Source organism: Macaca thibetana, chromosome 7 (genome assembly GCF_024542745.1).
Source record: "Macaca thibetana thibetana isolate TM-01 chromosome 7, ASM2454274v1, whole genome shotgun sequence".
Taxonomy (NCBI): Eukaryota; Metazoa; Chordata; class Mammalia; order Primates; family Cercopithecidae; genus Macaca; species Macaca thibetana.
In genome coordinates, this window is record NC_065584.1 from 118,735,545 (window position 1) to 118,749,226 (window position 13,682).

General features: G+C 39.2%; 1 protein-coding gene across 3 annotated transcripts in view; it reads right to left on the bottom strand.

The window, feature by feature from the left end:
- SLC12A6 (solute carrier family 12 member 6) overlaps positions 1-13,682 on the bottom strand; it is a 102,616-nt gene that overhangs the window by 69,249 nt on the left and 19,685 nt on the right. The window contains exon 1 of one of the 3 annotated variants that reach the window (XM_050797546.1): positions 12,795-13,538. The exons of the other annotated variants lie outside the window; for them this stretch is intronic. Coding sequence (XP_050653503.1) covers positions 12,795-12,912 — 118 coding nt within the window. The 5' untranslated portion in view covers positions 12,913-13,538. Of the gene's footprint in view, positions 1-12,794; positions 13,539-13,682 lie in introns of those variants that run through there. 3 annotated transcript variants of the gene reach the window in all.

A 13,682-nucleotide genomic window follows, 5' to 3' on the forward strand; every position in this document is an offset into this window, starting at 1 on the left:
GAGGTTGCAGTGAGCCGAGATCGCGCCATTGTGGACAACAAGAGTGAAACTCCACCTCAAAAAAAAAAAAAAAAAAAAAAAAAAAGCCAGATAACAGCAGCCAGAAAAGGTGCAGAGAGATAGCAGAAGGTATAATAGGCAGGTCTGCCACTAATACTGGGTACTCCAACAATGTCCTTCAAAATCCAGTACATATGCTAAGAATAAGTATTAGATTAACGGAGGCCCCTGAGCAAACCAGTGGTATTTAGTGGAGTGTCCCAAGCAAGAGAAATGTTCTTATAATACCACTTTTTTGTTTGAGCTCAGATTTGTATAAAGAAAATGCAAATAAGGTAAACTGTGTTCTGAATTCATTAGATCAAGTTGTGTCGAAATTCTTCCACATATGTGGAGATAAATTCACTAGAAGTTGAAGAACTCAGCAGTGAAGTTAAAATTCTAATTCACAGCCTATAACTTATACAACCTATAGCTGTAATTTTCTTCTCAGCCTATAATAGTGAGAACATAGTGAGCATAATACCAGAGTAGATTTATTAAAGCCCAAAGTATAATATAAAGACAGTTTATTGGGCCAAATCCACAAACTGGTCAGCCAAGAAAAGTATAAATGATACAAGAGGACTGTACTTGTACAGTTAAAAAAAAAAGAAAAAAAAATCTCACCAAGAAATAACAAAGGAGGATGGATCTTGAGGCTGTTGTAAATACTACTGAAGAAAATTATGTATAAAGAAGATTACGGGCTAGCCAGGTGTGCTGGCTCATGCCTGCAATCCTGACACTTTGGGAGGCCGAGGCAGGTGGATCACTTGAGGTCAGGAGTTTGAGACCAGCCTGTCCAACATGGTGAAACCCCGTCTCTACCAAAAATACAAAAATTAGCCAGGGTTGGTAGTGGGAGGCTGTAATCCCAGCTACTTGGGAGGCTGAGGTAGGAGAATTGCTTGAACTCAGGAGGTAGAGGATGCAGTAAGCTGAGATTGTGCCACTGTACTCCAGCCTGGGTGACAGAGTGGCTCATGCCTATATAATCCCAGCACTTCGGGAGGCGGAGGTGGGATGATTGCTTGGGCCTAGGAGTTCAAGACCAGTCTGGGCAACATAGGGAGATTTGTCTCTACAAAAAAATTAAAAATTAGCCTGGCGTGGTAGTGGATGTCTATAGTCCCAGCTACTTGGGAGGCTGAGGTGGGAGAATTGTTTAAGTCCAGGAAGCTGAGGCTGCAATGAGCCATAATCATGACACTGCACTTGGTAACCTGGGTGACAGAGGGGAGAAGGGAGACCCTGTCTCAGAAAAAAAAAAAAAAAAAAATTATGTCATTCTTTGGTTTTGTGGATAATCCAAATGATTCTTCATGCACTGTGGAAACATATTTCACATTTTCTTCATTTTAAAGATGGTTTTGGAAAAATAAACATGACCCTAAGAGACTATCTTCTTAACAAGAAGGGGAGAAAATTGGCCTAAACACCAAATTAGAAACTAAGGAGTTAAAGGGGGAATTAGGGGGACTAAGAGACTACTGTGAACATTTCCAATATTTTAAGAGCCTATATTGATTTCCTGTTACAGTCAAAGGTTAACTGCTTAATGTAAGCGGAATGTAACATTTCCTAAAGTTTTAAATCTAGACATTAAACTAGAAACCATTATTATATATACTGTGTTCTGGAATTTTTAAAAAACATTGTTTTTATTGTGTATGTATGTATACACACACATACTTTGAATAGTAAATGTGTCATGATCTTCAATAATTTAGAAAACATAAATGGAATCATATATAAACTTTTGAGACTGCCTTTTTTTCATTTAGCCTAATGCCTTGGAGATTCATGCAAGCTGCTGTGTGTTATCAATACTAGTTCCTTTTTAAAAAAATACATTTTGAAACATAAACTACAGACTTGCCGTGGTTTGACTATATCCTCCCAAAAAGCATCTGTTGGAAACTTAATCCCCAACGCAACATCATTGGGAGGTGGGGGACTAATTAGAGGTAATTAGGCCATTAGGTAATTAGGCCACCCTCATCAATGGATTAATCTCATTATCAGGAGTGTTTGTAACAAAACAGGGAGTTTGGTCCCCTTCTCGCTCACTCCCTCTTACCCTCTCTGCCCTTCTGCTATGGGAAGATGCAGCACGAAGGCCCTCAGCAGATGCTGGCACCTTGGTCTTGGACTTTCCAGAGCATGAGTCAATAAATTTCAGTTCATTATAAATTACCCAGTCTGTGGTATTCTGTTATAGCAGCATGAAACACACTAAGACAATATCATATAATTCGCTCATTTAAAGTGTTCATTTAATATAGTCACACTGTTGTGTGGCTGTCACCACAATCTAATTTTACATTTTGGTCTCCCCACTAAAAGAAACCCTCTACCCATCAGCAGGCAATCCCCATCTCACTCTCCCCCAACCCTATCCAGACCAAACGACCATTAATCTAACTTCTGTCTCTGTAAGTTTACCTATTCTGGACATTTCCTATAAATGGAATCATACAACATGTGTGTTTTTTTTGTAACTAGATTCCTTAACTTGCATTTTCAAGCTTCATACATGTTATAGCAGGAATCAGTACTTTGTTTTTATTGCCAAATAATATTCCATTATATGGCTATATTATGTTTTATCTATTCATTCGACAGCAGGAGGACATTTGGGCTGTTACTTCATTAGCTATTGTGTAGAATGCTGCTATGAACATTCCTGTAAAAGTGTTTGTGTGAAAATATACTTAATTACTGAGACATACAGTATTTCTATGTTTAACTTTTTAAGAAACTGTCAAATTGTTTTCCAAAGTAGTTGTACCATTTTACATTGTCACTAGTAGCGGATGAGAGTTTCAATACTTCACATCCTTTCCAACACTTGATGTCTGTCTTTTTGATTATAGCCATCCCAGTGAGTGTGAAAAAATTGTATCTCATTTTGGTTTTGATGTACATTTCTTTAATGACTAATGATGTTGAGCATCTTTTCATGTGCATATTGGTGCTTTTTCCTCTCCTCGCCTTAATTGGAAAGCTGTTACTTCCTTTTTTTTTTTTTTTGAGATGGAGTTTCGCACTTGTTGCCCGCAATCTCGGCTCACCGCAACCTCTGCCTCCCCGGTTCAAGTGATTCTCCTGCCTTGGCCTCCCTAGTAGCTGGGATTACAGACGCCCACCACCACACCCGACTAATTTTTTACTTTTAGTAGAGATGGGGTTTCTCCATGTTGGTCAGGCTGGTCTCGAACTCCCGACCTCAGGTGATCCACTCGCCTCAGCCTCTTAAAAAGTGCTGGGATTACAGGCATGAGCCACCGCGCCCGGCTTGTTACTTCCTTTTGTTCCCACAGTTTTGAGGTTCTGCCCTGACTTACTTATCATATTGTAAATATTATTGTTCTCTGAACTATGCATCCTTTGGTTAAAAACCATACTTAGTATTTACATAATACATTCCCAAAGAGTCTGTCATTTCCCATTATTTCTGTCCCTTTCATCTTGTGATGTCTGTTCTAGGTCACTTGTTATTTGGCCAAAACCACTTCTTGAATTTTCTCAGAGGAGTGAAGTGGGTATTATATTCCTGAAATTTTTGTACAGTTGTATCATGTTTCCCCCTCACAGGGGAGAAGTATCTTCAAGGGATATACTTGGCCAAAGCAAGAAATTCTAGATTCTTTAAATTTACCAGCTTATAATCAATTTGTTAACCTATGCCGTATGTCTAAATCCAGCCCGAAATTTAAAAATCTTTTGAATATTTTATAATACACTAAAGTTATACTTAATATATTTTTATATTCCTAAATATTGCTTTGACTATAGAATTTAAAAATTAATCAATATGCATATTTTATAGAAATTTTTATCTTTATAGAATTAAATCAGTTGAAATCTGGTATATCTCTCGTGGGGCAAAAGTAGCAGACAGTTCACAGAGGGTTGGTACACTAAGCTAGAAAAATTTTGGAAGTGAGAGATCTAAAAAGCCAGTGATAACAGCATTCAAATAGGAAATTAAAGTGTCTGAGATTGGAATATGAGAAGAAGGGTCACAATCTAAACAAAGTTTTAAGATGTAAAAATATGAAAGGAATCAAATTTGTATTCTTACATTAAGGTCTTAGATATAGTAAAAAGAATCGTGAAGATATTTCAGAGAGGTATTAGTATTTCTGGCAATGGTTGGATACAGAGGGTTGGGGAAGGAGGCAGGAAAACATGCCTCACAGAGCCAACTTTAAAAAAGGATAAATTTTGACCCTGAGATTTTAAAGCATGCAGACCTAAATTTCTGTTAGTTAGACTGGTAAAAGCCTCCTGTGAATTGTTAAAAGGACTAGAAGATAAAAGGCTTTTCAATTGTCACTATAGAAAAGATTTTTATTGACACAGAGAAGTTCTGTAGTTGTCTATTTCAATATATTTTAATGTTAGTGAATAAAAGGAGATAATTTTTTTTTTTTTGAGACAGGGTCTCACTTTGTTGCCCAGGATAGAGTGCAGTGTCATGATTATGGATTACTGCAGCCTCCAACTCCTGGGTTCAAGCAGTCCTCCCATCTCAGCCTTCCGTGTAGCTGTGACTACAGGCACACACCACCACGCCCAGCTAATCTGTGTGTGTGTGTGTGTGTGTGTGTGTGTGTGTGTGTTTTCAGTCGAGACAGGGTTTTGCCATGTTGTCCAGGCTGGTGTTGAACTCCTGGGCTCAAGTGATCTACCTACCCTGGCCACCCACAGTGCTGGCATTACAGGTAGGAGTCACCAAGCCCAGCCAAATCACCTTTTTTAGAACATAAGCTTTCATGGGTAACAATTATTTAGTTAATAGTCTAACATCCTGTGGATTTAGTAGAAATGTGTCTCATAGTTTGCTCTCCTACCATTTGTATCACTTGTGAGTTACTATTTGGAGACGCTCTTCAATACCAGTATAGGTTCCTCTCTCTACTGTTCTATAGGTCCATTTCTAAAAATGTCCTTAGAACCTTATTTTAAAGGAGGGAAAATCTTCCAAACTGCAATCTGTGTCCAGTGAAGGCAAGTTCATCAATTCAAATTTGCCTAATCCACAGGCAATATAAGATATGAGGAGCAGGGGAGAAAATCTCGAACAATTATTTCACAAAAATACTAACCATGATATTTATTTTTATTTTTATTTTTTTTATTTTTTTTTGAGACGGAGTCTCGCTCTGTCGCCCAGGCTGGAGTGCAGTGGCCGGATCTCAGCTCACTGCAAGCTCCGCCCCCCGGGTTCACACCATTCTCCTGCCTCAGCCTCCCGAGTAGCTGGGACTACAGGTGCCCGCCACCTCGCCCGGCTAGTTTTTTGTATTTTTTAGTGGAGACGGGGTTTCACCGTGTTAGCCAGGATGGTCTCGATCTCCTGACCTCGTGATCCACCCACCTCGGCCTCCCAAAGTGCTGGGATTACAGGCTTGAGCCACCGCGCCCAGCCTATTTTTATTTTTTAATACATGTATTTTCAGGCTAGCCAAAAAGTGAAGCAGTGGGAATATTTAAATACATGAATGAATGGAACATTCATATCTGATTAAGTAAATGTAATAATCAGTAAAACTTTGTTATATTGGTCCTATTTTTAAAAATCAGTTTTGATAATGCTCACATCAAAATCTGTGGCTCGGACACATTAAAACATCAAGTAACCTCTTCTTATTAGTAAAAAGCTAGGATTTGGCATCATGGTATAGTGGGGAGCACGGAGAATTCAGAAGTTGAACATTGGCTCTGCTACTCACCATGTGGCGTGAGGCAAGTCACTTATTCACCAGCCTCAGATTATCACTAAAAAGGCAATAACCACCCACTATCCCACAGAGTGGGGAGAGGATGAAATTAATAACACTTCCATAAATGGCCTCAATCTACCTCTCTCCCTCATCTCTTATCTCTTTACCAGATGCCCAATGTGCTAACTACCCTAAACTTTTATTCCCCATGTGCTATACCCTGCTCTCATTCCTTTGTATTGTTCCTTTTGTTTATCATTGCCTTAAACCTTCCTGCAAGAATTGTGTCCCTTCCTCTGAGATACCTGTCCAGGGCTCCGTCCATTATCTGTTATCCAAATCTGTTTCTTTTTCTTATTAAACCACTAAAGGTAGTTCTTACTTTTGAGTGCTGTCACATATGTATTAAGTGCTTTACAGATGGTACATAATCCCATGTAATCCTCACAACCACCCTGTAAAGCAGGTACTGTTATTCTCTGTTATATCAGTGAAGGAAAGTAGGCTTTGAGAAGTTAAACAGCTTGGCGAAAGTCACTCAAGTAATAATTAATAACAAATTATCACTACTAATAATTAGTAATAATTAGTAGGACTGGGATTTAAAGTGAAGTCTCTGACTCTCATTCTGCTGCCTTTGGTGGGGATCCTCCTGTACATCTTGTACTTCTGTAGCCTTAGGAAAAAGGTAAGTACAATACCTGACATATTTACACTGAACATGTGTTTGATGAATAAAAAAGGCACGGAGCATGTCTTATTCACTGAGTTGCTTATTACATGCCAGATATTTACCTTAGGACCTGGAGATACGAAAATCATCTGACAAGGTCCTCAAGGAGCTTATAATCAGTGTACCAGGGGAGAGAATCAAGTAAACAGATTATTATAATACAGTGTGTGGTTAAGTACTGTTTCTGTGCACAGGCTGCTGAGAAAACAGAATGGGTAGGAAGAAAACAGTCAAGAAAGATGTAAGGAAAGTCTGAGTTTCTGCTTTTCCCTTGGAAACCCAAATTAAGCAGGGTTGTAATATACAGGCATACCTTGTTTTATTGTGCTGTGCTTTATGGTGCTTCACAGATACTTTGGGGGTTTTTGTTTGTTTACAAATTCAAAGTCTGTGGCAACCCTATGTCAAGCAAGTCTTTTTAGTGCTGTTTTCCCAAAACCATGTACTCACTTCATGTCTGTCACAATTTTGGTAATTCTTGCAATATTTTTAACTTTTTCATCATTACTATACTTGTTTATGACGATCTGTGCTATTGAAATTGCTGTTACTATTGAAATTGTTTTGGGGTACCATGAACTACACCCACAGAAGACTTAATCCATAAAAGTGGTGTGTGTTCTGACCACTCCACCAACCAGCTGCTTCCTTGTCTCTCTCCCTCGCCTCCGGCCTCCCTATTCACTGAAACACAAAAATGTTGAAATTAGGCCAGTTAATAACCCCACAATGGCCTCTAAGTTTTCAGGAGAAAAGATGTTGGACATCTCTCACTTTCAATCAAAAGCTTGAAATGATTAAGCTCAGTGAGAAAGGTAAGTTAAAAGCCTCCAGGCCAAAAGCTAGGTCTCTTGCACCAAACAGCAAGTTGTGAATGCAAAGGAAAAGTTCTTGAAGGAAATTAAAAGTACTTTTCCAGTGAACACATAAATGATAAGAAAGCTAAACAACCTTATTGCTGATACAGAGAAGGGTTTAGTGGTCTGGATAGAAGATCAAACCAGCCACAACATTCCTATAAGCAAAAACCTAATCCAGACCAAGACCCAAGATGCCTCTTGGTCTTCAATTCTAGGAAGGCCAAGAGAATTGATCAGAGTGCAAAGTAAGTCTGAAGCTAACAGAAGTTGGTTCATGAGGTTTAAGGAAAGAGGCCATCTCCAAAACGTAAAAATGCAAGGGAAAGCAGCAAGTGCTTTTACAGAAGCTACAGCAAGTTATCCAGAAGACTGAGCTACGCTCAATGATGAAGGTGGCTTCACTAAACAACAAATTTTCACAGGAGAGGAAGCAGTCTTAGGTTGGAAGAAGTTACCACCTAGGACTTTCAAAGCTAGAAAGGACAAGATGATGCCTTGCTTCAAAGGACAGGTTGCCTCTCTTGTTAGGGGCTAAGGCAGCTGGTGACTCTACATTGAAGCCAATGCTCATTTACTGTTCTGAAAATCCTAAGACCCTTAAGAACTATACAACAAGTCAGGTGTAATGGTGCACATCTGCAGTCTCAGCTACTAGGAGGCTGAGTTGGGACAATCACTTGAGCACAAGCATTCAAGGCTGGCTGGGCAACATAGTGAGACTCCTGTCTCTTAAAAACAAAACAAACAAACAAAAAAAGGATTATGCTAAATCTACTCTGCTTATGCTCAGTGGAACAAAGCCTGGATAACAGCTAATCTGTTTACAGCATGGTTTACTGATTTTTTTTTTTTTTTTTTTGAGATGTAGTCTTGCTCTGTTGCCCAGGCTGGAGTGCAGTGGCCCAATCTCAGCTCACTGCAACCTCCGCCTCCCGGGTTCAAGCGATTCTCCTGTCTCGGCCTCACAAGTACCTGGGATTATAGGCATGTGCCACCACGTCCAGTTAATTTTTGAATTTTTAGTAGAGACAGGGTTTCGTTATGTTGGCCAAGCTGGTCTCGAATTCCTGAACTCAGGTGATCCACCCACATTGGCCTCCCGAAGTGCTGGGATTACAGGTGTGAGCCACTGCGCCCAGCCGGTTTACTGAAAATTTTAAGCCCACTGCTGAGACTACTGCTAAGCCTTGCTCAGGAAAAAAAGATTTCTTTCAAAATGTTACTGCTCTTCGACAATGCACTGGTCACTCAAGAGCTCTGACAGAGATGTACAGAGATCAATGTTGTTTTCATGCCTGCCAGCATAACATCAACAACAGCATCTTTGATCCATCTGCAGCTTATGGATCAAGCAATTATTTCAACTTCCGACTTACTTATGAATTACATTTTCTAAGGCTGTAGCTGCCATAGATAGTGATTCCTCGGATGGATCTGGGCAAAGTACAGTGAATATGATTCACCATCCTAGATCGCATTAAGAACATTTGTGACTCATGGGAAAAAGTAAAAATATCAACATTAGGCTGGTGAGTGCAATGGTGTTTACAACTAACTGATCACAACCAGTTATAGATTTGTTTGCTCCTTCTCTCACTCCTACTCCTTCACTTGACCAGCCTTAAAAAAAAAAAAAAAAAAAAAAATTCAACATTAACATTGGGAAGCAGACCCTAGCCCTCATGGATGACTTTCAGGGGTTTGAGACTTGAGTGGAGGGAATAATGCAGATGTGGTGGAAATAGCAAGAGAACTAGAATTAGAAGTGGAGCCTGAAGATGTGACTGAATTGCTGCAATTTCATGATAAAACTTGAATGGATAAGGAGTTGCTTCTTATGGTTGAGCAAAGAAAGTAGTTTCTTGACATGAAATCTGCTGATGAAGATGCTGTGAACACTGGCGAAATGACAACAAAGGATTTTAGAATATTCCATAAACTAAGCAGCAAGGTTTATAATGATTGACTCCAATTTTGAAAGAAGTTCTGCGGGTAATGTGCTATCAAACAACATTGCATGCTACAGAGAAATCTTTCATAAAAGGAAGAGTCAATTCATGCAGTTGTTCTATTTCAAGAAATTGCCACAGTTACCACAACCTTCAGCAACCCACCCTGCAGCAGCCATCAACACTGAGCCAACACTCTCCACCTCCACCAGTAAAAAGATTATCACTCGCTGAAGGCTCAGATGATCATTGGCATTTTTTGGTAATAAAGCATTTTTTAGAGCCAGGAATGGTAGTACATGCCTGTAGTCCAAGCTACTCGGGAAGCTGAGGCAGGAGGGGAGGACCACTTGAGCCCAAGAGTTTGAGTCCAGCCTGAGTAATACAGCAAAACCCGTCTTTAAAAAAATAAAAAAATAATAATTTTTAAATTAAGGTATGTACATTGTTTTTTAAAGACACAATGCTACTGCACACTTAACAGACTACAGTATAGTATAAATATCATTTTTATATGGAGTGGGAAGTCAAAAATTCATGTGACGGCCAGGTGCAGTGGCTCACACCTGTAATCCCAGCACTTTGGGAGACAGAGGTGGGTGCATCAAAAAGTCAGGAGACCATCCTGGCTAACACAGTGAAACCCCATCTCTGCTAAAAATACAAAAAAATTAGCCAGGCACTGTGGCATGTCCCTGTAGTCCCAGCTACTTGGGAGGCTGAGGCAGGAGAATCGCTTGAACCTGGGAGGCAGAGGTTGCGGTGAGCGGACATCACGCCACTGTACTCCAAGCCTAATCGCTTGAACCTGGGAGGCAGAGGTTGCGGTGAGCGGACATCACGCCACTGTACTCCAGCCTAGCAACAGAGTGAGACACCATCTCAAATTTAAAAAAAAAAAAAAAATTCATGTGACTCATTTTATTGCAGTGGTAACTGAGCCCACAATATTTCCAAAGTATACCTTTCCAAAAAATTAGATTATCTATATTCACACTTCATTTTATCTCAAATTCTTCATCTGTCCCCTTCAAATAAATCTCATATTTTAAAAACAAATTTTAAAGGATGATTTACTTTCTAAACATGTTCAGTTTATACGACACTACATATTTTTCTCTCCATACAAATTTAGAAGAAAAAATAATGAAAAAGGCTACTGGTTATATAACTGGCCAGTGTTGAAAGTGCTTGTGAAAAAAACCATGATCAGTTTTTAAAAAATTGTTTTTTTTTTTTTACACTTAGGAGAAGGGGATAAAACTCACTGCATGAAAAGCAACCGCTCCAAAAAATCATGTATCTTCAAAAACATTTTATTCCTAGGTTTAAAAAAACAAGTAACTTTTAGATTGTTCTCACATTTCCCTCCTTCCTACCCTTGAATTTAACCTTATAATAAAGGCAAGTGCAATTTAGATAATATATTACCAGTAGTTGTTAACTTGCTAAGCAATAGTTTACTCAAGTAGGCATTTTCTGGGCTGTTATGGAAAATGCCAAAGTAAAAATGCTTATTAAATTCAATTTAGATCATATCTGTCTCTTCTTCCTTGTTAAAAGCAATTACTATGGAAGAAAATAAATTAAGCCTAATAATGTCACTCATTACAAAGTTGGGTACTATCAAATTTTTATGGCTTTTATAGGTAGTTGCTAACAGATTGAATGATTTTAACACTTTCTTATAATCTGAAGAAAGCAAATTTCTGCAAACATAATGGGACTAGTAAAGATGAAATAATAAAAGACAGTAGAAGTGGTAGAGAAAGGAAATTTAAAAAACAAATGAAATGAGGTACAGATGGACTTCGCTTGTAACTTATGAAATTAATGAAGGCAACAGCAAAGACAAAAGCCTAAACGGATTAATATCTAAGGAGGGAAAACATAAGCAACAAAGAAAGTGCAGCTTCAAATACACGTAAGCCTTACTATCACATTTGGGATGAAGTAAAAAATAAGTAAATAAATAAACATGCACAGGCCTCAGAGAGAACCTAATTGAGCTGAAGTGGAGCTGTAGAGAATCACATTCAAGGTCAAAGTAGATTAAACTTGCCTTCCACTTTCCATCATCCTATTCAGCAAAATGAAAATAACTTTGGGGAAAAAGAGTTTACATAAATTATTTTTTTCTGATATTCCCCTAATAAATTCTCTCACTAGAAGGAAAAAACAAAAGGAACATTTTCCTTAACAGTTTGTATCTTCAAATAAGATTCATAAAAATTCTCGAATGGTTTTAAGAAAAAATAACCAACCGCTGTTTACACCACGAACTGCAATGTGTTACATGCTATAAAGGAAAGTGAAAATAATAGAATCACAGGATTAAAAGTAATTTTGAGGCTGGATGCAGTGGCTCACATCTGTAATCGCAGCACTTTGGGAGGCCGAAGCGAGGGATCACTTGAGGTCAGGAGTTTGAGACCAGCCTGGCCAAAATGGTGAAACCTTGTCTCTACTAAAAATACAAAAATTAGCTGGGCGCGGTGGCAGGCACCTGTAATCCCAGCTACTTGGGAGGCTGAGGCAAAATACTCGCTTGAACCTGAGAGGCAGAGGTTGCAGTAAGCCGAGATCATCCCACTGCATTCCAGCCTGGGTGACAGAGCAAGACTCCATCTCCAAAAACATAAAAGTAATTTTGAGAGCTTATTCCCTTATCCTTAATTCATATAACCAAAGAAGCTGCTCACAATTTACAGACTTGAAAAATAAGGGCCTTCAAATTACAACTGTATTTAATACTGTAATATTAACAAAGATTTAATTGCTTGTTTAAAAATTCAAAACCACAATTCCCCTAGCAAGTGTGAACTGTTACCATTTAAAGAAAGTAACAGGGATAATCACATTCATGAAATACTTTTTTTAACCTGATGCTATGCTAGTCACCACAATGACCATCGATTGTACTTTTGTTCTGCCATTAATAAATTCTTAGACCATTCACTACTGAATTACCGTTTAAGCTGGCAAACTGAGGTAAAATACTGAACAACCTGAGAAGTCACAAGTACAGTCAAAGTCCACGGTACAAAACTACTGAACCATACTTCCTCTTTATGTAATATTATATAAACTGCTAAGTTTAAATGTCATCCACTCGTTGGGTTAAAAGTCTTCTCCAGATACAATCTAAACTGTGAGGAAAAAGTGAATTCTAAATTCCACATAAATTGACTTCTACTGTGCCTTTCTTTTTGCTTGAAAACTCTTCAAACATTGCCACTGATTCGGTTTCACCTGTTGGTAATGAACACAGAACTCATTGTGGGTAAAAACAAACCAGTGTGTGAGAAAAGTAAGAGAAGTTATCAGATATACAGGGGAGTGAAACAAGTAACTGAAAAACACCTCAACCACAACACTTCCCTCTCTCCTAAAGAAGGCATTTTGAATTTTGATATTCTAGTTACCTCTTTCATGAAAAATTTTATAGGTTCCAAAAGCTCCCAAGTTGCGTACTCACCTGGTTCATCTGAGTCCTGAATCCGGGCTTTTATGTCTGCTAAACTAGGCTCTTGAGAGATGGAAGCCGCTGCCCCCTCCTCTGGGTCCTCTACCTTAGTCACAGTAAAATGTGGCATTGTTATAGTTAGGTAATACTTTGCTCTTTCTGTATTTAAACTTCCTTCCAATTAGTTTTCCCTGCCTACCTCTTCCTTGCTGTCCTTTCAGACTGTGATTCCTGCCCATAGGAGACAGCGGCTGGGATTCGGGAAGTACTTTAAGCTCACGTGACCTACAGCCCTGAGGGAGTGGAGCGCTTGAAGACACGCCTTCCACAGTGTTTATCATTCACTTAAAAGGATTAAGCACTCCACCCTCGCTTATTGTTATTAACCTGAAGAACCCCAAGAACAGTTTAGCCTGCTTTCCCAAAGCTGCCGAAACCTGGAGACTGGACAGAATTCATAGTGAACTACTGTCCACCGCTTGCTCCTCTATTTATTTCCTTCACTGAAGTTGTCATCCTTATCTGCACGTCATGATCTCAACCTCTGCCCTCATATTTCACACAAGAAAGATTAGGGAACAGTTCACTTTTTTTTTTTTTTTTTCTTTTTGCGACAGGGTCTCGTTCTATTGCCCAGCCTGGAGTGCAATGGCGCCATCTCAGCTCACTGCAACCTTCGCCTCCCGGGTTCAAGCGGTTCTCCTGCATCAGCCTCCCAAGTAGCTGGGACTACAGACATGCGCCACCACTCCCGGCTAATTTTTTTTTTTTTTTTTTTTTTAGTAGAGACGGGGGTCTCACCATGTTGGTCAGGTTGGTCTCAAACTCCTGACCTCAAATGATCCGCCCACCTCGGTCTCCCACAGAGCTGGATAAACAGGCATGAGCCACTGTGCAGGC